The 23,895-nt window shown below is 41.9% G+C and overlaps 1 protein-coding gene and 1 pseudogene across 1 annotated transcript; one reads left to right on the top strand and one right to left on the bottom strand.

The window, feature by feature from the left end:
* LOC113837615 overlaps positions 1-15,706 on the top strand; it is a 36,251-nt pseudogene extending 20,545 nt beyond the window's left edge.
* Positions 5,160-7,281, bottom strand: LOC118239811 (endogenous retrovirus group K member 19 Env polyprotein-like). Its single transcript, XM_035453802.1, has 2 exons — positions 6,860-7,281; positions 5,160-5,514 (listed from the first exon to the last, which is right to left on the bottom strand). The coding sequence occupies exons 1-2, from the start codon at positions 7,257-7,259 to the stop codon at positions 5,405-5,407; spliced, it is 510 nt and encodes a 169-aa protein (XP_035309693.1). The 5' UTR covers positions 7,260-7,281; the 3' UTR covers positions 5,160-5,404.
* Positions 15,707-23,895: the final 8,189 nt, after the last annotated feature.

Raw genomic sequence — 23,895 nt, 5'->3', positions numbered from 1 at the left:
TTCATCTCTTTTAATTGCTTTTAGTTTAAAGTCTAATTTGTTAGATATTAGGATTGCTACACCAGCTTATTTCTTGAGCCCATTTGATTAGAAAATTTTTCCCATCCTTTTATTCTGAGGTATTACCTGTCTTTGAAATTGGGATGTGGTTCTTGTAAACAGCAGAAGGATGGATTCTGTCTTCGAATCCAGTCTGTTAGCCTATATCTTTTTTATGGATAAGTTAAGACCATCAACATTTAGGTATATTATTGTCCATTGTTCATTGTCTCTTCTTTGTTTTGGATTTATTGTCGGTGGTGTCATTGCGTGTGGATTTCACCCTCCTGTTTCTTTCTCTTTTTTTTTTTTGGTAAAATTAGATTATCTATTGCCAGTGTTTTTGTGAGTGTAGTTAAGTTCATTGGGTTGGAGTTTTCCTTCCAGAACCTTCTGTAGTGCTGGATTTGTGGTTATGTATTTTTTAAATTTGTTTTTGTCATGGAATATCTTGTTTTCTCCATCTCTAGTGATTGAAAGTTTTGCTGGGTACAGTAGTCTAGGTTGACATCCATGCTCCCTTAATGCTTGTATGGTATCTACCTTTTGGCTTTCAGAGTTTCCATTGAGTAGTCGAGTGTGATTCTGATTGTTTTGCCTTTATATGTTACTTGGCCTTTTTTCTTTGCTGCTCTTAGTATTTTCTCTTTATTCTGTAGATTTGGAGTTTTGATGATTATGTGTTGGGGGTACATCTTTACGTGGTCCAGTCTGTTTGGTGTCCTGTAAGCTGCTTGTACATTCATAGGCTTATCCTTCCATAGTTTGGGGAAGTTTTCTTCTATTATTTTGTTGAATATGTTTTCTGTGCCTTTGAGCAGTGTTTCTTCACCTTCTTCTACACCTATTTTTCTTAGGGTTGGTCTTTTTACGGTGTCCCATATTTCCTGGATATTTTGTGTTAGGGATTTGTTGGACTTGAGGTTTTCTTTGGTTGATGAATGTATATCCTCTAGCAAGTCTTCAATTGCTGAGATTCTCTCTTTCATCTCTTGAATTCTATTGGGTATACTCACATCTTTAGTTCCTGATTGTTTGTCCAGCCTTTCCATTTCCAGCATGGCCTCATTCTGTGTTTTCTTTATTGTGTCTATTTCAGCTTTCATGCTTTGAACTGTTTCAAGAGCTTCCTTCACTTGTTTGGATGTTTTTTCTTGGCTTTCTTTAGATTCTTTAAGAGATTTATTTATTTCTTGAATTTTTTTCATTTGTCTTTTACTCCATTTCATTTAATTTTTTTGTTTGATTTTTCTTCTTTTCTTTAAGGGATTTTCTTGTTTCCTCTTTAAAGGTCTCTATCATCTTGCTGATATAATTTTTGAGGTCCATCTCATCTTTATGCTCTGTGTTTGGCTTTTCAGATCTTGCTAGAGTGGGGTCCCTAGATTCTGGTGGTGTCATATTGGTCTTTCTGTTGTTGAGTGAAATCTTATTCTGTCTTCTTCACTTATCTTCTTTTAGTGGGTGCAGGTGGGGTCTCTCTGTCTCCTCTTGTGAACCAGTGGTGTGTGGGGGCCAGGAATTTAATGTCCACAACTCTGGATGGTCTTGCCTCTCCTGGTAGTCTCCTCACTCCTTTTGGATCGTTTGGTAGAAAGAGATGGAAGAGTGGGGTGCTACCAGATTCAGGGAGTAGGGACCTCCTCCCTGCCTGGGCGTGTCTACCCCAAGCCAGAAGGTGCAGGCGCATGGGATGGTGGGCATGTGGTCGGGGTGAATGATGGTTTAGGTGGTGGTTGGTTAAGGGCAGACTCATTCACCCAGTTCCTGGGTCGGTTGGCAGAAAGGATGGAAAAGTGCGGTGCTACCAGATTCAGGGAGCAGGGAGCTCCTCCCTGCCTGGGTGTGTCTACCCCAAGACCGCAGGGCCAGGCACATAGGAGGGGTGGGCATGTGGTCGGGGTGAGTGATGGTTTAGGTGGTGGTTGGGTAAGGGCAGAGACTCACTCACCTAGTTCCTGGGTTGGTCGGCGGAAAGAATGGAAAAGTTTGGTGCTACCAGATTCAGGGAGAAGGGACCTCCACCCTGCCTGGGTGTGTCTACCCCAAGCCAGCAGGGGAAGGCGCAGGTGGGGGATGGGGGCGGGGTATAGTGATGTTTTGGGCGGGAGTTGTGTAGGACAGAGACTCACTCACCTAGACTCTGGGTCGGTTGGCAGAAATAGATTTCCATAGTCTATTAGAGCTCACTGTGCCATCCTGCAGTGCTGGGACTTCCTCTATGGTCTCTCTCATTTCCACATTTTAAAACTATGTAAAAGCTGAAAAAAGTAAATGTAAATAGTATATATTCAATATGTGAAACAGATCTATTAATTTTGTAGATGAGTAAATTTAGGAAATTATTTTTTTTTTTAAAGTCACTAGGAATAGTTGTGAGTTTAAACTGTATCTCCTTTCAAGGAATTTTTAGCCAGGCATGGTAGAATACACCCATAATGTCAGTGCTCAGGAGGCTGAGACAAGGGATCATAGCAAGTTTGAAACCATCCTCATCTGCATAGCAAGTTACAGGCTATACATAGTGAGACCTTGTCTTATTTATTTATTTATTTATTTATTTATTTAGTTATTTATTTATTTGAATTACAAACAAGATTGAGTCACATGATGATCCCAATTCCCTTCTCGCTCCCTTCCTCCTCTATCACCCCCCCAACTAAAATCCTACCAGTCATATTACCTTTTTTCTAATCTACACGTGACTCAAAATTTCTGCTTTCTCATGACCTCTGCATCCTTCCTTTTCTTCCCTTCTCACACTTGTAGATTCCTCCCCTCTTCCCATGTTCCAAATTTGCTCAGGGGATGGTGACCCTTTCCCCTTCTCCAGTGGACAAAGTTTGTCTCTTTTAGGGTATTCTATGTTTACTATTATCTCTGTAACTGTGGATTGTAGGATGGTAATCACTTACTCTATGTCTAAAATCCACATATGAGTTAGTACATATCATGTTTGTCTTTTTGTGATTGGGTTACCTCACTCATAATGGCTTCTTTGAGTTCCATCCATTTTCCTGTAAATTTCAAGATTCCATTGTTTTTTTTTTTTCTGCTGAGTAGTACTCCATTGTGTAAATGTACCACAATTTCTCTATCCATTCTTTGGTTGAGGGGCATCTAGGCTGCTTCCAGTTTCTGTCTATTACAAATAATGCTGTGGTGAACATGGTTGAACATATGTCCTTGCTATATGAATGTGCTTCTTTTGGGCATACGCCTAGGAGTGGAATTGCTGGATCTTGTGGTAGACTCATTCCCATTTTCTTGAGGAATTGCCATACTGGTTTCCAAAGTGCTGTACAAGTTGGCACTCCCACCAGCAGTGGAGGAGTGTTCCTCTTTCTCTGCATCCTCTCCATCATAAACTGTCATTGTTGTTTTTGATTTTAACCATTCTGACAGGAGTAAGATGGTATCTCAGAGTTGTTTTGATTTGTCTTTCCCTGATGGCTAAGGATGTTGAACACTTTATGTGTCTTTCAGTCATTTCAGATTCCTCTATTGAGAATTGTCTATTTTGTTCTGTGACCCAATTTTTTTAATTGGATTGTTTGGTGTTTTGGAGTATAGCTTCTTGAGTTCTTCGTATATTTTGGATCTCAGCCATTTCTCAGATGTGGGGTTGGTGAATATCTTTTCCCAGTTTTTGGGGTATCATTTTGTCTTGCTGACTGTGTCCTTTGCTTTACAGAAGCCCCTCAGTTTCAGGAGGTCCCATTTATTCATTGTTGATCTCAGTGTCTGTGCTACTGGTGTTATGTTTATGAAGCAGTCTCCTGTACCGATTAATTCAAGGGTATTTCCCACTTTATCTTCTAGTAGGTTCAGTGTGGCTGGGTTTATTTTGAGGTCTTTAATCCATTTTGACTTATCAGAACACCCTGCTTTAAATATTAGTATTCAACAACTACATGAGACCTTGTCTTTTTTAAAAAAGGAAAATTCTGTTGATTCTTCAAATTACTGTGTTGAAGTATATGATGTTAATCAGCATATAGAAATCTGTTCAGGAGACACGCACAGCCAAACCTTTAATTGAACTGAAATCCAGACACAGAGAAGGAGGACTGATGAGAAAAGGGGTCAAGAGCCCCTGAATGTGATTGTCAGTCGGGAGACCTTGGAAATCTATGGGACCTCTTATAGTGGATCAGTACTTAAAGCTAACATTGGAATGGATTTTAGGAGCCCATTCCACATGGAGGGATACTCCCTTAGCCTAGATATAAGGGGGTTGACCTAGGCCCTATGCCAAAGAATATTGCAGAATTTAAAGACCCCCTATGGAACGCCTCACTCTTCCTGGGGAGCAGAAAGCGTATGGGATGGGTAGGGTATTAGTTGGGGAAGCAGGAGAGGAGGAGAGGGAGAGGGACCTGGGACTGACATGTAAAATAATTGTCTTGCTATTAAAAAGAGAAAAATCCGCTGAATCATATAAAATGAGTTCAGAGATTAATTGATGATTGCCACGGACCGCCTCTCGTGGAGACCACCGACCGAGGGGAACAAGGGAGAAGGCTCAAGGAGAAATCAGGAATCGGCGAGGAAATGACAGACAGACACACTCAATGTAGTTGAATATGCTGCTGCAATTTTACTTCATCTCAAGCAATGCTTATATACTGTTACAATCAGGGAACTTGGCAAGGGGGATCAGGGAACTTGGCAAGGGGGCTACATCACCAGATCATACAACAGAAAGAAAAAGAACAGCAAAATTGTTTATAGATGATCTATTCTCAGCTTCAGATTGTGGTCATTGCCCAAAGACATGATCTAAGAGTTCTCCAAAATCTGTCTCATACCACCAACCATGTCTCTTACCCATTTCCTGATTTTCTGGCCCCAGATATCTTTAGACCTCAGAGTCTAAGTCTTCTGTAAAATAAGCCTCATAAAGTTCTTCTACATCATGAAGTCTATCAAACCCTTTCTATAAAGTCACTCAGTATTTTAATGTTGGCTTCATGCTTTCTAATACTTCTTTTCTCTCTTTTTTATCCCATCTACACCAGGGCTTTCTAGATCTAGCTATTCTTTTTAAGAAAGGCAAGTCTTTCTAAAGCTGTCTTTTTCCTTCATGATTCATCCATCTTATTCCCTAAACTGGCCACTTCAGCAAAGGCTTTAATAAACGGTGGGACAGAGTTTAGCATGTCCTCAGATGTTCCTTTAACATCAGTGTAGTTTGCTGGCAAGACACAAGAAATACACAGAACAAAAGACAAGGAAGAAGAGGCTGCAGTGGCACCAATGACAGCTGCTTCGAGTTGACTCATCGGGCATCATGATCACCAGGGAACCGCCTGGGGCTCATCTCCGGGGAGCACAGACCCCAACCCAGCGGCCTTAACCCGCCTTAGTGGCATCTTCTGCTACACAGGCGTGACCGCCGTGGGCGTAGCAGTTCCCCGTTTTTTATTTTTAAATTGCAACTCAAAGACTTCTTGCTGCATTTCGGCCACAGAGCTGAAAAGACATTTCAAGAGACATGGAAATAAGAATACAACCAAAAGGACCAGCAGCAAAACTACGCCAATGAAAGCAAAATACTGCATCCAATCCAATGGATTGAGAGCTTTTATTCCTTGTTGTATTTCTGTGGCCAAATCCTGTAATCCTCCAAGCTGCAAATGTGCCTGACTCATAGCAGAAATATCTCTCTGTAGGGTTCCTAAATCATGTGTAATATCTCTATCTAGCCAGACTCCTTGTAAATGAGCTTTCACCTTATCCCATGACTGAGACTGATTATAAGGTAGAGGTGTCACGCAGATTGATCTAAATCCACTATGACAACGCGTGGAGAGGGTGGTCTTTAAATTTGAGATATCCTGTCCAAGGGCAAGGACAACCTCTTCTAATACATTTATTTTTGCTTCTAGCTTAGTATCAATAGCTGCTTGCTCCATCAAAGCAGAAGTTATATTTTGATTTAATGCATTCACATAATGAGCTGTATGAATTTCCTGTACTAAAGACGTGGTAGCCACAGCAAAAGTAGTGAGTATCGAAATTAATGCTGTGATACCCAAGATAAATACAGTCACAAACCTCCGTGGTCGAACCAAGTCCTTCAAAGTATCTAGCACCTGTAGTGCTGAGTTATCATACCAAGGATCATCTTTTAGATCCACTGGCAGCATAACAAATGGAGGCCTGCGTACAATAAGCATGGTACCCAAATTCTTAGATTCTGCTGAAGTAATACAATTTGTCAATTTACAAGAATGACAAGTAAGTTGATATGAATTTCTAATCAAAGAAATATTAACAAAAGCAGATTGAGCTAACAACAGAGCATTAGGATAAGAAACACAAGCACGCAACCCAATGGCATCCGGCAGAGTATGATTAGGTCTTTTTTCCAAAAACATGTTAGCGGCAGCAACAAGTCTAAACAAATCTGTATGTTTTTTGGTTGTATTTCCTTTAACTGTAAACTATGTAGGCTCCACAAGCCCAGGAGAGAATCATCGCCTAAGAGGCTCACCTTCTCCTACATACTCATAATCATGAAACTTTTCCTTATGGGATTTTAAGTAACTCTCATAAACATTATTCTGTCCATTAGAATTAGAATAATCCCATATTTGCAGCTCAGAATTCTTAGGTTGATACCATGTGGCTGCATTAGGAAACCCACAGGTTAACCAAGCAGGAAATTTAGTCAAAGAGGAGTCCCAGAATTGATCCTTATCATGATATTTTAGGATACAAGGATCTATTGGTATCTCAGAAACTTTAATAAAATTCTCTTTATACAAGGGATCTCCAAGAGTCTGGAATTGTGTTTCCCAGACCCAGCGCTTACCAGCACTCTCCTTGTCAGGACCATCAGTTAAGAAAGTACGATACCCTGTGCTCAGGCAGCCTTCCGGCACTTTCCCTTGCAGTGTGATACAAATTGGCAGCGAGTCTGCTCTGCCCTCAAAGGTTATTAAGGAGGACGAGCTGGCTCTCGCGTCAGAGTCCCGAGCACCACCCATCCTGACAGTATCATTGGTTAGAACTCTAATGGGCTCCTGATCCAGCCAACCCACAGGCTGTAAGATCGGAGGATTGGGGATGTAAGCCCAATAGGCCACACCCTCTACGCTGGGGGGAGTAGAAATTAAAGCCAAAATGGCAAGAAAGTTCATGCTAGCTGTTAGGGGTTTTCCTTGCTGTTTCAGCAAGGTTTTTGCTTCTTTCATCAGGTGCTTGATCTTCATCCAAGTGATTCTTCTTGTCTGCGAAGACCGTAGTTTTATTTTCTTTTTCTGAGTCATTAGCTGCTTCTGCTGTTTTTGCCACTTCCTCTTTCTGCGCCGCTTGTCCCTCTGCGGGCCGGACGAGCCTATCTGGGATCCAGATGGGGGAGTCGGCATCCTGTGGAAATACACAAGCATACCCTCGTCCCGAGGTTATTAGGATGTCCGGTCCTTTCCAAAGACCAGAAAGAAGATCTTTCCACATAACTTTTGGAAGGGCGGAATTAAATTCATGTGCCCAATGTACCATAGCAGGTGTGACATTCTTCTCATTTGTGTTTAAATGATTTAAAACAAATAAGGTGTGAGACAAAATATGATGAGGAGTAAAATATTCATTGGCCTTTTGTAAGCGTTCAATTTGCGTTTTCAAGACCTGATGAGTTCTCTCTATAATAGCTTGCCCTTGTGGATTATAAGGGATTCCTGTAGTGTGGACTATATGCCATTGAGCACAAAATGATTCAAAAGCCTTGGAGGTATATGCCGGACCATTGTCTGTCTTAATTTGAGACGGCATACCCATCACTTGAAAACAATGAGTTAGATGTTGTATCACATCCTTTACAGCTTCTCCTGTCCGAGCAGTGGCTGTTACTAGATGAGAAAAGGTATCTACAGTTACATGAACATAACACAGTCGCCCAAATGAGGGGACATGCGTCACATCCATTTGCCATAACACATTTGGTTTTAAGCCTCTAGGGTTGACCCCCATTTTTAAAGTGCAGTGAGCAGGTGGGCATTGGGCGCACTGCTTTACTATCTGTCTTGCTTGCTCCCTGGTTATTTGAAACATTCTTTTTAGGGCTAATGCATTTTGATGATGAACAGCATGACTTTCTTGGGCTTCTTGCACATTAAATGCTCCTTCTTGAGTATAAAAATCTGCCATGGCATTACCATGTGCCAAAGGCCCAGGCAGATTACTATGCCCTCTTATGTGCCCTACATAGAACTTCTGAGTTCTTTGCCAAATGCATTGCTGCAATTCTTGTAAAAGAGGTAAAATAGGGGATTTTCCTAATAAAAGAGCAGTCTCCAAAGCTGGAAACAAAGTTATTGGATGTCTGGGGTAATGATACAATATTTGACCTGTAAAGCCTTGCAATGCTAGGACCCAATCCTCATTATTTTGCAATAAATTATCAATTTGTGCTTTATTATAGGGGGTAATAAGTATTTTGAACTCTTGCCCAAATAATTCTCTAGATCTTTGTCTCCCTTTTGCTATCAATAAGGAACACATATAAGGATAATCTGCTAACATTTTTGATTGTGTATGAGGAAGATGTAACCACTCCAACACCCCTTGTTGCCAAAGGCAAGCAGTAGGAGTATAATATGTAGCAAAGATCAACAATGACCAATATTTAGTATAATCTAATTGCTTTACCCTAGCTTTACTCAAAGCTTCTTTAACTATAGATATAGCTTGCATAGCCTCAGGCGTTAATACTCTTGATGACTTTGGATTAGGATCTCCATGTAGCAAGGCAAACAAAGGACTCAATGCCCCTGTAGTTATTTTTAAATATGGCCTTATCCAATTAATATCTCCTAACAATTTTTGAAAATCATTTAATGTTTTTAATTTATCCTTCCTTATTGTTAATTTCTGTGAATTAATATAATCATTATTTATGTGATGCCCTAAATAACTTATAGGTTTATTCTTTTGTATCTTCTCTGGGGCTATTACCAACCCAAAGGCAGTCAGCTGCTTTATAATTTCTTTTAATAACATATCTAAAACTTCTTTGTCAGGATTAGCCAATAATATATCATCCATATAATGTATTATATAGGAGGAACTGAATTTTTCTCTTACATTTTTTAAAGCCTGATCAACAAATTTCTGACATAATGTAGGACTATTTTTCATACCCTGTGGGAGAGTCACCCACTGATAACGTCTAAAAGGCTGTTTAAAATTTACTGAGGGTACACTGAAGGCAAAATGTTCACTATCCTCAGGATGTAAGTGGATAGTAAAGAAGCAGTCTTGCAAATCTATTACTATTATTTCCCATCCTTGGGGGACTGCCACTGGGGATGGCAACCCTGGTTGAAGAGCTCCCATGTCTTTCATTACTGCATTTACTGCCCTTAAGTCTTGCAATAACCTCCATTTTCCAGATTTTTTCTTAATCACAAATACTGGGGTATTCCATGGACTATTAGACTCTACTATATGTCCCTTTTCCAATTGTTCTTGTACTAGTTGTTCCAGAGCCTGTATCTTTTCTTCTGTTAGGGGCCACTGACTCACCCATATAGGCTCCTGAGTAAGCCACTCAATTTTGTCAGCATATAGCCCTTCAGCAGTGGCCCCTATGAAAAATTTTGATGGCTCAGCTGATCTGAGGTCACCAATTTTACATTCATAGAGTATAAGATGTCTCTTCCCCACAATGTAAATGGGAGAGAGGGAAGTACATAAGGTTGTATGAGTCCCTCTTTTCCATCACAATTCCATTTCAAATGTGCAGAACTTTGCATCACTCCTGAGGCTGATCCCAATCCCATCAAGGAGGATCCTGTTTTATGTACTGGCCAACTTGCAGGCCAGTCAGAGGCAGAAATGCATGTCCTGTCTGCCCCTGTGTCGAGTAAGCCCTTAAATCCTTTTCCATTTAATTTTATAATTTTAAAAGGACGGTTTCCTAGGTCCTGGACCCAGAGAACTCCATCAGTGGATCCAAATTGGCCCTGACCTCTCTTTGTTTTTATGACTTGATTAGGTAATTTTATATAGGGCAACAGTAATAACTGCGCTATTCTTTGTCCTTTATGTATTTGCATAGTCTCTGATAAAGGCCTAACCATTATTTTTATGTCACTCTCAGTATCTGCATCTAATACACCAGGAAGTACTTCAAAATTCCTCTGATAATTAGAACTCCTTCCTATAATTAATCCCACTGTTTGTGGCAACAGTGTCCCTTTAACCTTTGTTGGAACCAAGGATATTCCATCCCATTTTGACAGAATCATATCCTTTGCACTAGCCAGGTCTAGACCTGCACTTCCTGGCGTTGCTCTAGGCAATTCATGAATAGTAAATTCTGGAGCTTCAGGATTTAACCCTAGCCCAGGTGAGGTTTTCTCCTCTCCCTTGGGTGCGGGGTTAGGAGAACACCCCTGACCTAGTTTTTTGACTCCTCAGGTTCCTCTTTATCATCTCTATTTAGAGAAGAACCATTCTTATGAAACTTTGATTTGCACTCATTCTTCCAGTGCTTCCCCTTTTTACACCGGGGACACAGACCGGGAGTTCCCCGAGGCACTGAGCCTCGCGGCTTCCTGCAGTCTTTCTGCAGGTGCCCTGATTGACCACAGTTATTACAGGTCGGGGAGGATGAATCACATCCTCCTCCACTGCCTCCATAAGTCTTCTTTACATAGGCGCTGAATTTCTGACCTTTCATGGCTGCAGCGTAGGCCATACCCTGAACTACCGCTGGTGAGGCATCCATACATGCTTTTATGTAGTCCTGAATAGATCCTGTCTTCCTAATGGGGCGTATTAAATCTTGACATAGAGCATTGGCATTTTCCCAGGCAAGCTGCTTGAGAAGAATGTCTGTCCCTTCAGATGGGGGGAGCATCCTTCCTACAGCCTCCTCCAAACGGGAAATGAATTCCTGATAGGCTTCTTCTGTGCCCTGTCTAATACTAGCCAATGCTCCTCCCTTGGTTCCTGGAGGAGGCAGCTTTCGCCAAGCTTGGACAGCATTCTGAGTTATTGCTTCCAGCACTTCTCTAGGAATGCTGGTTTGTGCTTGTAGCGTGGCATACCCCTCAGTCCCCATAAGCATAGACATTGTGGGTTTAGCCCCTCTCTTTTTGAGGGACTGCACTATGGTGTCCTTACACCGGTCCTCATAGTCTGTTCTCCAAAGGATATAGTCCCCAGGAGACAGGGTTGCTTTGGCTGTCTGCATCCAATCATATGGAGTCAGCCAAAGGCTAGCCACCATATCCAAAACCTGCAGAGTGTAGGGGGCTGAAGCTCCCACAGTCTTAACTGCACTCTGTAATTCCTTTAGTGTCTTTAGTGGCAAAGGCTCCCATATAGGGCCTTCATCCTCTCCTAAGGATTCTGTGACTGGAAAGGTAGAAAAGGTAGTATCTCCCAAGCGTCGAGCCTCGGCCATTGCTCCTCTAAAACCCATCGGAGGAAGAGGAGGCCGATTCTTTTCGCTGCGGGGGATTCTTACTAGCCCTTAGGGGCCTACGATTGTCTGAATGATCTCGGAAATCATCCTCAAAATCTTGTTCTACCATCTGATCATCCAGTCCCCAATCATCATCATCCTTTAATCCAAGACCTTCAAAGTCTGGTTTAGCATAGGTAATAGTCACAGGAGGAGCTGAAGGGGCAGAGGATTTAAGTGGAACCTTTTCCTCTGGCGCCCCTTCCTCCGGGCCCATTTCATCATAAATAGGCGATCCTTCATCTGATGCTGTTTCCCTCATAAGCCCCTCAAAGGGGGTGGTTTCAGATAAAATTTCTCGAACCTGATACCACAATTGAAATGCTTGAGGGGGAAGGGTTTTTTCACCATTCTTCTGAACATGCCGACGCATTTCTTTACCTACTTTTATCCACTCTTCTAGTGACATAGTTCCTTCCTCCATGAACCAAGGGCTAACTTCTTTTATGAATAGCATAAATTGCCCCAATGCCTTAGATGAGACCATAAACCCTGATTTATGTAACATTCTCTGTAACATAGTTACCAGCATCCTCTCATTCTTAGTCATAGATTGCCCCATGTTTTCCTGTGATTACTTACACTTAACCAGTGATCCTTTACTGGCGGGACTGCAGTTCCCTGGTAAGAGCCGTACCTGATTTCTGAGGAGAAAGAAAAGAAAGATTACCTGTCCTTCGAGTCCCTGTTCTGGGCGCCACCTGCCACGGACCGCCTCTCGTGGAGACCACCGACCGAGGGGAACAAGGGAGAAGGCTCAAGGAGAAATCAGGAATCGGCGAGGAAATGACAGACAGACACACTCAATGTAGTTGAATATGCTGCTGCAATTTTACTTCATCTCAAGCAATGCTTATATACTGTTACAATCAGGGAACTTGGCAAGGGGGATCAGGGAACTTGGCAAGGGGGCTACATCACCAGATCATACAACAGAAAGAAAAAGAACAGCAAAATTGTTTATAGATGATCTATTCTCAGCTTCAGATTGTGGTCATTGCCCAAAGACATGATCTAAGAGTTCTCCAAAATCTGTCTCATACCACCAACCACGTCTCTTACCCATTTCCTGATTTTCTGGCCCCAGATATCTTTAGACCTCAGAGTCTAAGTCTTCTGTAAAATAAGCCTCATAAAGTTCTTCTACATCATGAAGTCTATCAAACCCTTTCTATAAAGTCACTCAGTATTTTAATGTTGGCTTCATGCTTTCTAATACTTCTTTTCTCTCTTTTTTATCCCATCTACACCAGGGCTTTCTAGATCTAGCTATTCTTTTTAAGAAAGGCAAGTCTTTCTAAAGCTGTCTTTTTCCTTCATGATTCATCCATCTTATTCCCTAAACTGGCCACTTCAGCAAAGGCTTTAATAAACGGTGGGACAGAGTTTAGCATGTCCTCAGATGTTCCTTTAACATCAGTGTAGTTTGCTGGCAAGACACAAGAAATACACAGAACAAAAGACAAGGAAGAAGAGGCTGCAGTGGCACCAATGACAGCTGCTTCGAGTTGACTCATCGGGCATCATGATCACCAGGGAACCGCCTGGGGCTCATCTCCGGGGAGCACAGACCCCAACCCAGCGGCCTTAACCCGCCTTAGTGGCATCTTCTGCTGCACAGGCGTGACCGCCGTGGGCGTAGCAGATGATTTGTTTTGTAGTTAGAGAAGACTATTAAACTGAATTTTTCTTCAAGGAAGTCATTGTCAAGTACCCTAGAACTTAATTGTTTATTCTATGCCCATCAGTTATGACTTATTTAACATACCTTTGCTCTTCTCTATAGGAAGAGGAAAATCTCTGACCTGTATGCCAAAGTTCTGGGATCTCAAGGAGACCCGAGTCTCTAACAGACTTTGATCTGTTGGTTCAAGCGTTGTAAATTAAAGAAAGTTCTGGTGTCTTGTAAGTCTTAAACAGGGAATCGAGATGGGTGTGTTTAAATTAGAGAACTAATTTCATAAATCCAAAGGCATTAAAAACTAATGTAAGGTACATAGAACTTGTCATATGGCATCACTTTTTCTTTTTAAGTGTTCACTGCATAGTAGGCATTCAATTGTAGTAAGAGATTTGGAGCCACAATTATTATGTCACAGATCAGTGAGATTGCTCTGAAGAACAGAGATCTTGTGCTTCTGTCTTTGTCAAGTGCTTGCTGTAAAACAAAACCATAGGTATGTCATCATATGTTACCAAAAGGCACTGTGATATATATTTAATACAGAAGATTTATGTTTTCCCAGATCAGAGAGATGCTAATTCATTTCTCCATATGGAGACTCACTTCATATATCATTTGGCACTCCCAGGGTTTTTTTTTATATACTGCTTCTGAAAGCAGTGAGAAATAAATGGTTTCTTAAGAGTGCATCAATAGCTGAGGATATTTTCTGCTGATTATTGTTTTATGTGTGCAAATAATAAACACGTGGAATATGATAGGGAATTTGTGGAAGGCTCTCTCATATTCCCCAAGGAGCACATTCATCTTAATTGTTTCTTTTGAGCAGTATTTTTGTCATGAACTTTTACAGCTTAGGGAAGGGATTCTGGACAGATCCATTTTGCTCTGTCTTCTATTTGCTCCCTCCCAGTCTGCCATTGTCAGGGAGACCTGACTAGATACCTTAGACACTTGAACGTGGAGACCTCCAAAAACTGATTGTTGGTAGGATTTCCTGAAGACTCAGTGCTAATCTTTAGAATCTGCACGAATGAGAATGTCTTCTCTACCAAGTATTATGCTATGTCTTGACTCCCTTAGGCAAGAGGTTAAGAAAATTAGTGTCTGTTTTACAATGTACTCTTTTTTCTTGCAATACTGGGAATTAAACTTGGTGTCTTGTGCATGCTAGGAAAGTGTTCTACCACTCAGTTTCAGACTGATTTCTTTTCCTCTCCCTCCTATCTTACTTCTCCCATTTCCTGTTCTTTCTAATTTTCTTATTTTTCTTATGCTGGGACTCAAACTCAGGGTCTGGCACATTCATACCACTGTGTTCCATCCGCACTTTATGCTTTAAAAATAAACTATTATTAATGTAAACTACATAAGAGCCTTCACTATTGGCAAATAGTAGTTCCACTATTATTTTCTTTTCTAATTTTCTCCCCCATTGAACTTCAGTCGATCCATTATGAAGAGAAGAATTGGTGTGAATAGTGGTACTCCGGGGGCTGCTGCACAGCCTATTTCCCTCCTGGCAGCATGATCCAATATGGAAGGTACAAACCAATCACTGCAATAACTCATATAGGGCTTGTACATATTCAAACAATCTGTGTTCACAAAGAATTGTAGAAATAGTCAGTATTCTTATTTGTACACCCCAGATAAATTACCAGCTTAAAACTTAGTGGATGCCCCCAGAGAATTGGATGTTAACACATAGAGCTGTTATAGGCAGAATTGAACATGTCAGCAGCACTTCTGAGATGAAGACATCTACATTGTCTTTTGGGGAGCCTTTTGATCTCTCTTCAAAAATTTATTTTCACAGGGCTACCCACTCACAGGAAAAAGGATGTGTTTGTACAAAACTTCTCTCTTGTCAACAGAGGAACATCAGATATTCTTCAAAGGGAAGAGAGCTCAGGGTATTCAGCTGAGGTGGGAGGAGATGAGATCTGCAGGGCCTGGGAGTCTACTTTTCCTTAGAAACACCTTTTGTCATGTATACTGCTACTTTGCCTTGAAGGCATAGGGTTCAGGGTCACTGGCTCAGTTTCAAGAGATACTACATAGGAGAACTGTACACCAGACTGACTAGCTGGCTGAAAATAGTCATGATCACCTTTAGTGATGAATAAACTTAGAGTCTGCTTCTCCCAGGCTTCATAGTTTAGATGCCTGTGCATAGATACATGAAACAACATAGAATTTACTTTGGGCTGAGACTCATAAGTGTTTTCTCCTTGATTTGTTTCCTTTCCTTTGGTTTCCCTCATTTCCCCTCAGCACCTTCCCATTTAACACGTGGGGCATCTTTATTTACTTGAAGGGTGATTCACCAGCCAGTAGGCAGGATTTACTTTGCAGGCATGGAGATAGCAACATAGTAGAGTGGCTACATGGCAGGTGCAGTCCAAGCTGGAGCAAGAGCAGCTAGAGAGGTAAGGGAGAAACGTAAGGTGTACTCTTTTTTAGTTGTAATTGCATCTCAGGAAGCAGTACTGGGAATTTAATCGAAAGTAACATGCATGAGAGGTATGGACTATACCAGTGAGCTATAGCACTGCCCTGTGTCAGAATTTTTGTCATCTGATCTTTCAGATTCTTTGTTTATTTATATGGATAGACAACAAGAAAATAGACACTTGGGTTATATTGACACAGTTGCAAATATTTGTGGGGTAAACATTGATATTCTGATGCCTATGAATAATGGGCAATGATCAAATCTATGTAATTAGCATTTCCTTCATATGAAACATGTATTTTTATTTGTAATATTCAAACTCCTTTGTTCTAGATTTTTGCTACTATATTATAAAATGTGATTATCTTTAGTGACCTATATTGCTGTAGATTATTCTTCTCATTGAGCTATATTTTGGTACCTATTTTGCACTCTCAGTTACCTTATTTCCTGTTGACATTCTTGGCTTCTGGTGTCATCTGTTCTTTTTTCTACTCCTATAGGATCCACTTATTTGGCTTTTGAATCTAATGGATCACATGTTCTGTTTGTCTTTAATGGCTCCAGGGTTGGTCTTTTGTTTATGAGGAAGGGGAAACATTGCTATGGAGATGGAACACTCAACAATGGAACACTAAACGCAGAGAATCCATTAACAGTAGAATATCTGACAGGGAGAGGGTGAGGGGAGAAGACAGAAAAGAGACAAAGAGGGTAAGAGGAAGAGCAAGGATCAGAAAGCAGAGAGGAAGGATATGGTAACACAGAGAGAGAGAGAGAGAGAGAGAGAGAGAGAGAGAGAGAGGGAGAGAGAGACAGAGAGAGAGAGACAGAGAGAGACAGAGAGAGAGAGAGAGCATGAGTTGAGCGGGGACTGTCTTTTAATGGAGACCTTTAAATCTGCCTGCAGACTCAGGATTTAAGGAATACTGGGCTGACCATAGTAAGGCCTGAGTAATCCTTCCAGTTAATCAGAGCAGGCCAGCCTGATGCTAGGACCTTTCATTCCCACCTTCACTGAGTATTAAATTTGGGTAGTTAGATTCAGCAGGTTAGTGATTAAGTATGTCGAGTTCTCAAGACCAATTCCTGCTGATGTAAGAGGGCATTGACCACCATTGAGTGACCCAAGAATGTTGGGGTGCCAGAATATCCAGAGTATCTGGTTGCTCTGACCCACTCTAGGCTTTGTGGCAGAATGTGTGTCCTCATACACATCACCAACAGTCAGGAATGTAGTAGATGAGGTTAAGTTTAGAAAAGAATGTTCCTGAAATCCTGGTATCAGAGGGGAGGATGGTCAGATGAGGGAGGTGTTCTTTAGAGAGAGGTCACAGGCAAGGAGTAAAGGAGTTTGGGAACAAGCAGATGCTGAACATTATTTATCTGGAGTGAATCTTTGTATCTGTTTGAATGGGTCAAATTCACCTCCCTGGAATTACCAAATTCTTTGGGTTTGTGAAGAACATAAATTTGAGATATATTAGCAGCCTTTTTATGATAGAAGCCACTTGGCTGAAAGTACTCACATATGGAAAGCAGGGAATATCTTTAGGACATTAGAAAAGCACCTTAATTTTTCCATAGTAGATTGGTTTAGCATGCTGTTCAGTATTCTGATAGAGATACAGACTCACACAGAGAAAAAACATACATACAGACAGACAAAGGCTATCTTTATAGGGAGACCAGTCCAGAGAAGGTACAGCAGCAGGTTTTCACCCAGATTCATGAGGCAAAGAAAGAGGGACAGAGAGACTGAGAGACAGTGAATGAAAATGATATACAGACACAGACAGAGCCTGAGAAAGGCAGACGAAGGCTAAATGGAGGCACAAAGCAGTACTGGAATATCACATGCAGAGAGAGACAGAGACATTTAGATAAAGAGAGACAGAGAAAGAGAGACAGAGAGAGTGAGAGAGACAGAAAGAGAGAGAGAGAGAGAGAGAGAGAGAGAGAGTTAGGCTAGGTATAGCAGCCAGGCCCAGTGCATTGCTGGTAGAGTTGCAGTCTCCCACACATGCTGTAGAGAAAGAAGAAGATAGAGAGACAATGTGAGACAGAGATACACAGAGACAGAGACAGTAGTGATAGAGAGAGAATGAGAGACCAAATAAAATAGATAAACATACACACAGCCAAAAAGACAGATCAAGGTATTGTAGGCTGAGACCAATACAGACACAGTACAGCTGCAGGCTCCCACCATACTCATGGAGGTTGCCCTATCTGCCTAATGAACTCTGTCCTGCTACTGACATTATCTGCTGCAACCAAGTATCTGCATTCCAATGATCCCTCCATCTAGTCTAAGAAATGGAATTTAAAACTTCCTGGTGGAAGTTAACAATGTGAAACTTACCTATTGTTGTGTAATGTGAGTCTATTCGTTTCTTAGTCCATTGTTGTACTTATAGGGTATACAACATTCATCCACAACAGTCTTTGAACAGTTTACCAACAGGAAGAGGTTCAGAAATATCCTATAAACATAAGATGTATTTCCATGGACGAGGCCGAAGATGGCTAGGTACCCAAGATCTCAGAAACGGGAGTCAGCATGAACTCTTGGCCCAGGTCGGAAAAATAAAATGTCCAAACAGTCAAGGTGACACAGGGGTCTTAAAAGTGGTGTTAAGAAACTGATGAAGGCTTAAAGATGAATCACCCAGTTCACTCAGCAGATGTGGTGGTGCACCTCATACTTAGGAAACACACCGAGTTGAAGGGTATCTCTCTGGTGTTTAGTCCGAGAAAAAGATCCTGCTACCCAAACATGGACAGAGAGAGTTCAGGGAGAAATCCTCACTGATTTTCATGGCTCCCCGGTTTTCTTTTGTTTATATTGAAGAGGAATCCTTGCTATGGAGATAAAACCTTCAGCAATGGAACACTAACGAAAGAGAGTCCAGTAACAATAGAGTTTCAGAAAGGTGGGATTGAGAGGGGGGAAGACAGGAGAAGAGATTAAGGTTGTAAGAGGAAGAGCAGAGACCAGAAGTCAGAGAACAAGGTAATGGTAACAGAGAGAGAGAGAGAGAGAGAGAGAGAGAGAGAGAGCATGAGTTGGTCAGGGTCTGTCTTTTAAAGTGGTACATTAAATCTGAATGAAGACTCTACTCAGGAAACCTTAGGCTGACCATAGTACAGCCTGAGTTGATCCTGTCTGGTGATCAGGGGAGGTGAGTCTGATGTCAGGACCTTTAATTCCCACATTCACTGATGATTTAAAGTTGGGGTGTGGGAATTGGAAGATTAGTGAATAAGGATTTTGAGTTCTAACGATTGCTTTCTACTGATATATGGGGACTTTTTCCACCTTTGGCGGAAGCCAGAATATTGGGGGACTATCATATCCTGGGGTATCTGGTTGCTTTGCTCTAGTACTGGCTTTCTGGTACACAGTGTCCTCCTATACCTTGCTATCTTTCAGGACTATAGGATATGAAGTTAACTTTAGAAAGAAAAACAATAATGTCTCTGAAGTCCTGGCATCAGTAGGGAGGATGGTGAGATGAGAGAGGTGCACTCTAGGGAGAAATCACAGATGAGGAGTAAGGGAGTCTGCAACCACAGAGAAGCTGAATTCTCTTTATCTGGAGTGAATCTTTGGACCTGTTTGATGGGTGCAATTCAGCTCAATTGAACTTACTGAATGCTATGGGTTTGTGAAAAACATAGATTTGAGACACATTAGCCACATTAGCCTCCTCTTTCCTGTAGAAATGACTTGGCTGAAAGCATTCAAATTTTGGAAAGCAAAAGATATATTTAGGACAATAAAAAAGCACCTTAATTTTGCAATGGTAGAGTAGTTTATCCTGCTGTGCAGAATTCTGAGAGATACACACACACACAGACACACACACACACAGACACACAGACACACACACAAACACACACACACACACACACACACAACAGACAGAGAGAGAGAGAGAGAGAGAGAGAGAGAGAGAGAGAGAGAGAGAGAGAAAGACAGAAGGAGGTTCAGTGTAGGTTGAGAAAACTGCAAAGAAGATACAGTGGCAAGTTTTCCACCCAGATTCATGAGGCAAAGACAGAGGGACAAAGAGACTGAGAAACATTGAATGACAATGAGATACAGACATAGACAGATCTTGAGACAGGCAGACCAAGGTTAAATGGAGGCACAGAGCAGTACTGGAATATCACATGCAGAGAGAGACAGAGACATTTAGATAGAGAGATACAGAAAAAGAGAGACAGACAGATCAATAGAGACAGACAGAGAGAGAGCAGGGAGAGAGAGAGAGAGAGATAGAGAGAGAGAGAGAGAGAGAGAGAGAAACCTATGCTCAGTATAGCAGCCAGGCGCAGTGCATTGCAGGGAGAGTTGCAGATACCCAACCATGCTGTAGAGACATAGAGGAAGATACAGAAACAGTGAGAGACAGAGATACACAGAGACAGAGAAAGTAGTGATGGAGAATGAGAGACCAATAAGTTAGATAAATGTACAGCCAGCCACAAAGACAGACCAAGGTATTGTAGGCTGAGCCCAATACAGACACAGTACAGCTGCAGGCTGCCACCATACTCATGGAGGTTGCCCTATCTGCCTAATGAACTCTGTCCTGCTGCTGACATTATATGCTGCAACCAAGTATCTGCATTCCAATGATCCCTCCATCTAGTCTAAGAAATGGAATTTAAACCTTCCTGGTGGAAGTTAACAATGTGAAACTTACCTATTGTTGTGTAATGTGATTCTTTTCATTTCTTAGCCAATCTTTATATTATAGGGAATATAACATTCATCCCCAAAGTCTTTGAAAAGTTTTACCATGGGAACAGTTTCAGAAGTATCCTTTAAACATATGATGTATTTCCACAGATGAGGCCAAAGATGGCTAGGTACCCAATATCTCAGAAATGAGAGTCAGCCTGAACTCTTGGCCATGGTCAGAACAACAAAAAAATGTCCAAATATTCAAGGTGACACAGGGGTCTGAAAAGAGGTGTTAAGAAACTGATGAAGGCTTAAAGATGTATCACCCAGTTGACTCAGCAATTGTGGTGGTGAACCTCATCCTTGGGAATCAAACCAAACTGAAGGGATGTCTCTCTGGTGTTTAGTCAGACAAAAAGATGTGTGAGTTCTCCTGCTCACCCAAGCATGGGCAGAGAGAGTTCAGAGAGAAATCCTCCCTGAGTTTCATGGCTCCCGGTTTTTCTTTTGTTTATATGGAAGGGGAAACCTCACTATGGAGATAGAACCTTCAGCAATGGAACACTAACCATAGAGAATCCATTAACTGTAGAGTTCCTGACAGTGTGGGAGAGAGAGAGTGGGGAAGACATAGAAGATACGAAGAGCATAAGGGGAAGAGCGCAGACCAGAAGTCAGAGAACAAGGTGATGGTAACAGAGAGAGAGAGAGAGAGAGAGAGAGAGAGAGAGAGAGAGAGAGAAAGAGAGAGAGAGAGAGAGAGAGAGAGAGAGAGGAGAGAGAGAGAGAGAGAGAGAAAACATGATTGGGTCAGGGTCTGCCTTTTAAAGGGGTACTTTAAATCTGAATATAGACTCAGTACTCAGGAAACCTTAGGCTGACCATTGGACAGCATGAGTTCATCCTGTCAGGTGATCAGGGCAGGCCAGCCTGATGGCAGGACCTTTCATTGCCACCTACACTGATTATTTAAACTTGGGGTGTGAGAATTGGCGGGTGAGTGAATAAGGATTACAAGTTCTCACGGCTGCATCCTGCTGATATATGGGTACTTTGACCACTTTTGGTGGACCCCAGAATGTTGAGGGACTATCATATCTTGGGGTATCTGGTTGCTTTGCCCCAGTTCTGGCTTTCTGGCACTCTCTGTCCTCCTATACCTCGCTATCTGTCAGGACTGAAGGAGATGTGGTTAAGTTTAGAAAAAAAAAACAGTGTTTCTGAAGTCATGGTACCAGTAAGAAGGATGGCCAGATGAGAGTGGTGTTCCCTAGGAAGAGGTCACATATGAGGAGTAAGGGAGTCTGGAACCACAGAGAGGCTGAATAATCTTTATCTGTAGTGAATCTTTGGACCCGTTTGATGTGTCCGATTCAGCTCACTGGAACTTACCTAATCTTTGATTTTGTGAAAAACATAACATTGAGACACATTAGCAGCCTCTTCCTTGTAGAAATGACTAGGCTGAAATCATTCAAATTTTGGAAAGCGAAAGATATCTTTAGGATAATAAAAAAGCACCTTAATTTTGCAATGGTAGAGTAGTTTAGCCTGTTGTGCAGAATTCTGAGTGATACATGCACACACACACACACACACACACACACACACACACACACACACACACACAAGCACATACACACAGGAATACAGACAGACAGTCGGAGGATCAGTTTATGTTGAGAATACTCCAGAGCAGATACAGCTTCAGGTTTTCACCCAGGTTCCTGAGGCAAAGACAGAGGGACAGAGAGACGGAGAGGCAGTGAATGACAATGAGATACAGACATAGACAGAGCCTGAGACAGGCAGACCAAGCATAAATGGAGGCCCATGGCAGTACTGGAATATCACCTGCAGAGAGAGACAGAGACATTTAGATACAGAGAGACAGAGAGAGAGAGAGAGAGAGAGAGAGAGAGAGAGAGAGAGAGAGACCCAGGCTCAGTTTAGCAGCCAGGCCCAGTGCATTGCAGGGAGAGTTGAATAATCCCACCCACATTGTGGAGACATGGAGGAAAATACAGAGACAGTGAGAGACAGAGATACACAGACACAGAGACATTAGTGATAGAGAGAGAATGAGAGACCAATAAGATAGATAAACATACAGACAGCCACAAAGACAGATCAAGGTATTGTAGGCTGAGACCAGAAAAGACATAGTATAGCTGCAGGCTCCCACCATACTCATGGAGTTTGCCGTATCTGCCTAATGCACTCTGTCCTGCTGCTGACATTATCTGCTGCAACCAAATATCTGCAATCCAATGATCCCTCCATCTAGTCTAAGAAATGGACTGTAGGACTGTAGGAGATGAGGTTAAATTTAGAAAGAAAAAAAACTGTTTCTGAAGTCTTGGTATCAGTAGGGAGGACGGTCAGATGAGAGAGTTGTTCTCTAGGGAAATGTCACAGATGAGGAGTAATGGAGTCTGGGACCACAGAGATGCTGAATACTCTTTATCTGGAGTGAATCTCTGGACCTGTTTGAAGGGTCCGATTCAGCTCCTTGGAACTTACCGAATCCTACGTGTTTGTGAAAAACATAAATTTGGGACACATTAGCAGCCTCTTTCTTTTAGAAACGACTTGGCTGAAAGCATTCAAATTTTGGAAAGCGAAAGATATCTCTAGGACAATAAAAAAGCACCTTAATTTTGCAATGGTAGAGTAGTTTAGCCTGCTGTGCAGAATTCTGAGAGGGATATAGACACACACACACACACACATACACACACACACAGAGAGAGAGAGAGAGAGAGAGAGAGAGAGAGAGAGAGAGAGAGAGAGTTCTAGGCTCAGTATAACAGCCAGGCCCAGTGCACTGCAGGTAGAGTTGCAGACTCCCACTAACGCTGTAGAGACATAGACCAAGATACAGAGACAGTGAGAGACAGAGATACACAGACACAGAGACAGTAGTGATAGAGAGAGAATGAGAGACCAATAACAATGAAGACTCGGTACTCAGGAAAAATTAGGCTGACCATAGTACAGCCTGAATGCATCCTGTCAGGTGATCATGGTAGGCCAGCCTGATGCCAGTACCTTTCATTCCCACCTACAGTGATTATTTAAAGTCGGGGCATTGGACTTGGCTGGTCAGTGAATAAGGATTTCGATTTCTCACGACTGCTTCCCGCTGATATATGGGGTTTTTGACCAATTTGGTGGACCCCAGAATGATGAGGGACTATCATATCCTGGGGTATCTGGTTGCTTTGCCCCAGTCCTGGCTTTCTGGCACTCTGTGTGGCCTCCTATACCTTGCCGAATGTCAGGAATTTAGGAGATGAGGCTAAATTTAGAAAGATGTAAAAAACAATGTTTCTGAAGCCCTGGTATAGTAGGGAGGATGGTCAGATGAGAGTGGTGTTCCCTAGGGAGAGTTCATAGATGAGGAGTAAGGGAGTCTGGGACCACAGAGATGCTGAATACTCTTTATATGTGAATCTTTGGATCTATTTGATGGCTCCATTCAGCTCCCTGGAAATTACAAAATCTTTTGGTTTGTGAAAAACATAAATTTGAGACAC

This window comes from Cricetulus griseus, unplaced genomic scaffold (genome assembly GCF_003668045.3).
Source record: "Cricetulus griseus strain 17A/GY unplaced genomic scaffold, alternate assembly CriGri-PICRH-1.0 unplaced_scaffold_3, whole genome shotgun sequence".
Taxonomy (NCBI): Eukaryota; Metazoa; Chordata; class Mammalia; order Rodentia; family Cricetidae; genus Cricetulus; species Cricetulus griseus.
This window is presented reverse-complemented; position numbering and strand designations above follow the sequence as displayed.

Excerpts from the sequence above, each read along its gene's own strand:
- LOC118239811 (XM_035453802.1), bottom strand. The coding sequence starts at position 7,259 with ATGAAGATCAAGCACCTGATGAAAGAAGCAAAAACCTTGCTGAAACAG. Across the intron at positions 5,515-6,859 it reads TCCTGACAAGGAGAGTGCTG|CTCTGTGGCCGAAATGCAGC; the intron begins GTAAGCGCTGGG and ends ATGTCTTTTCAG.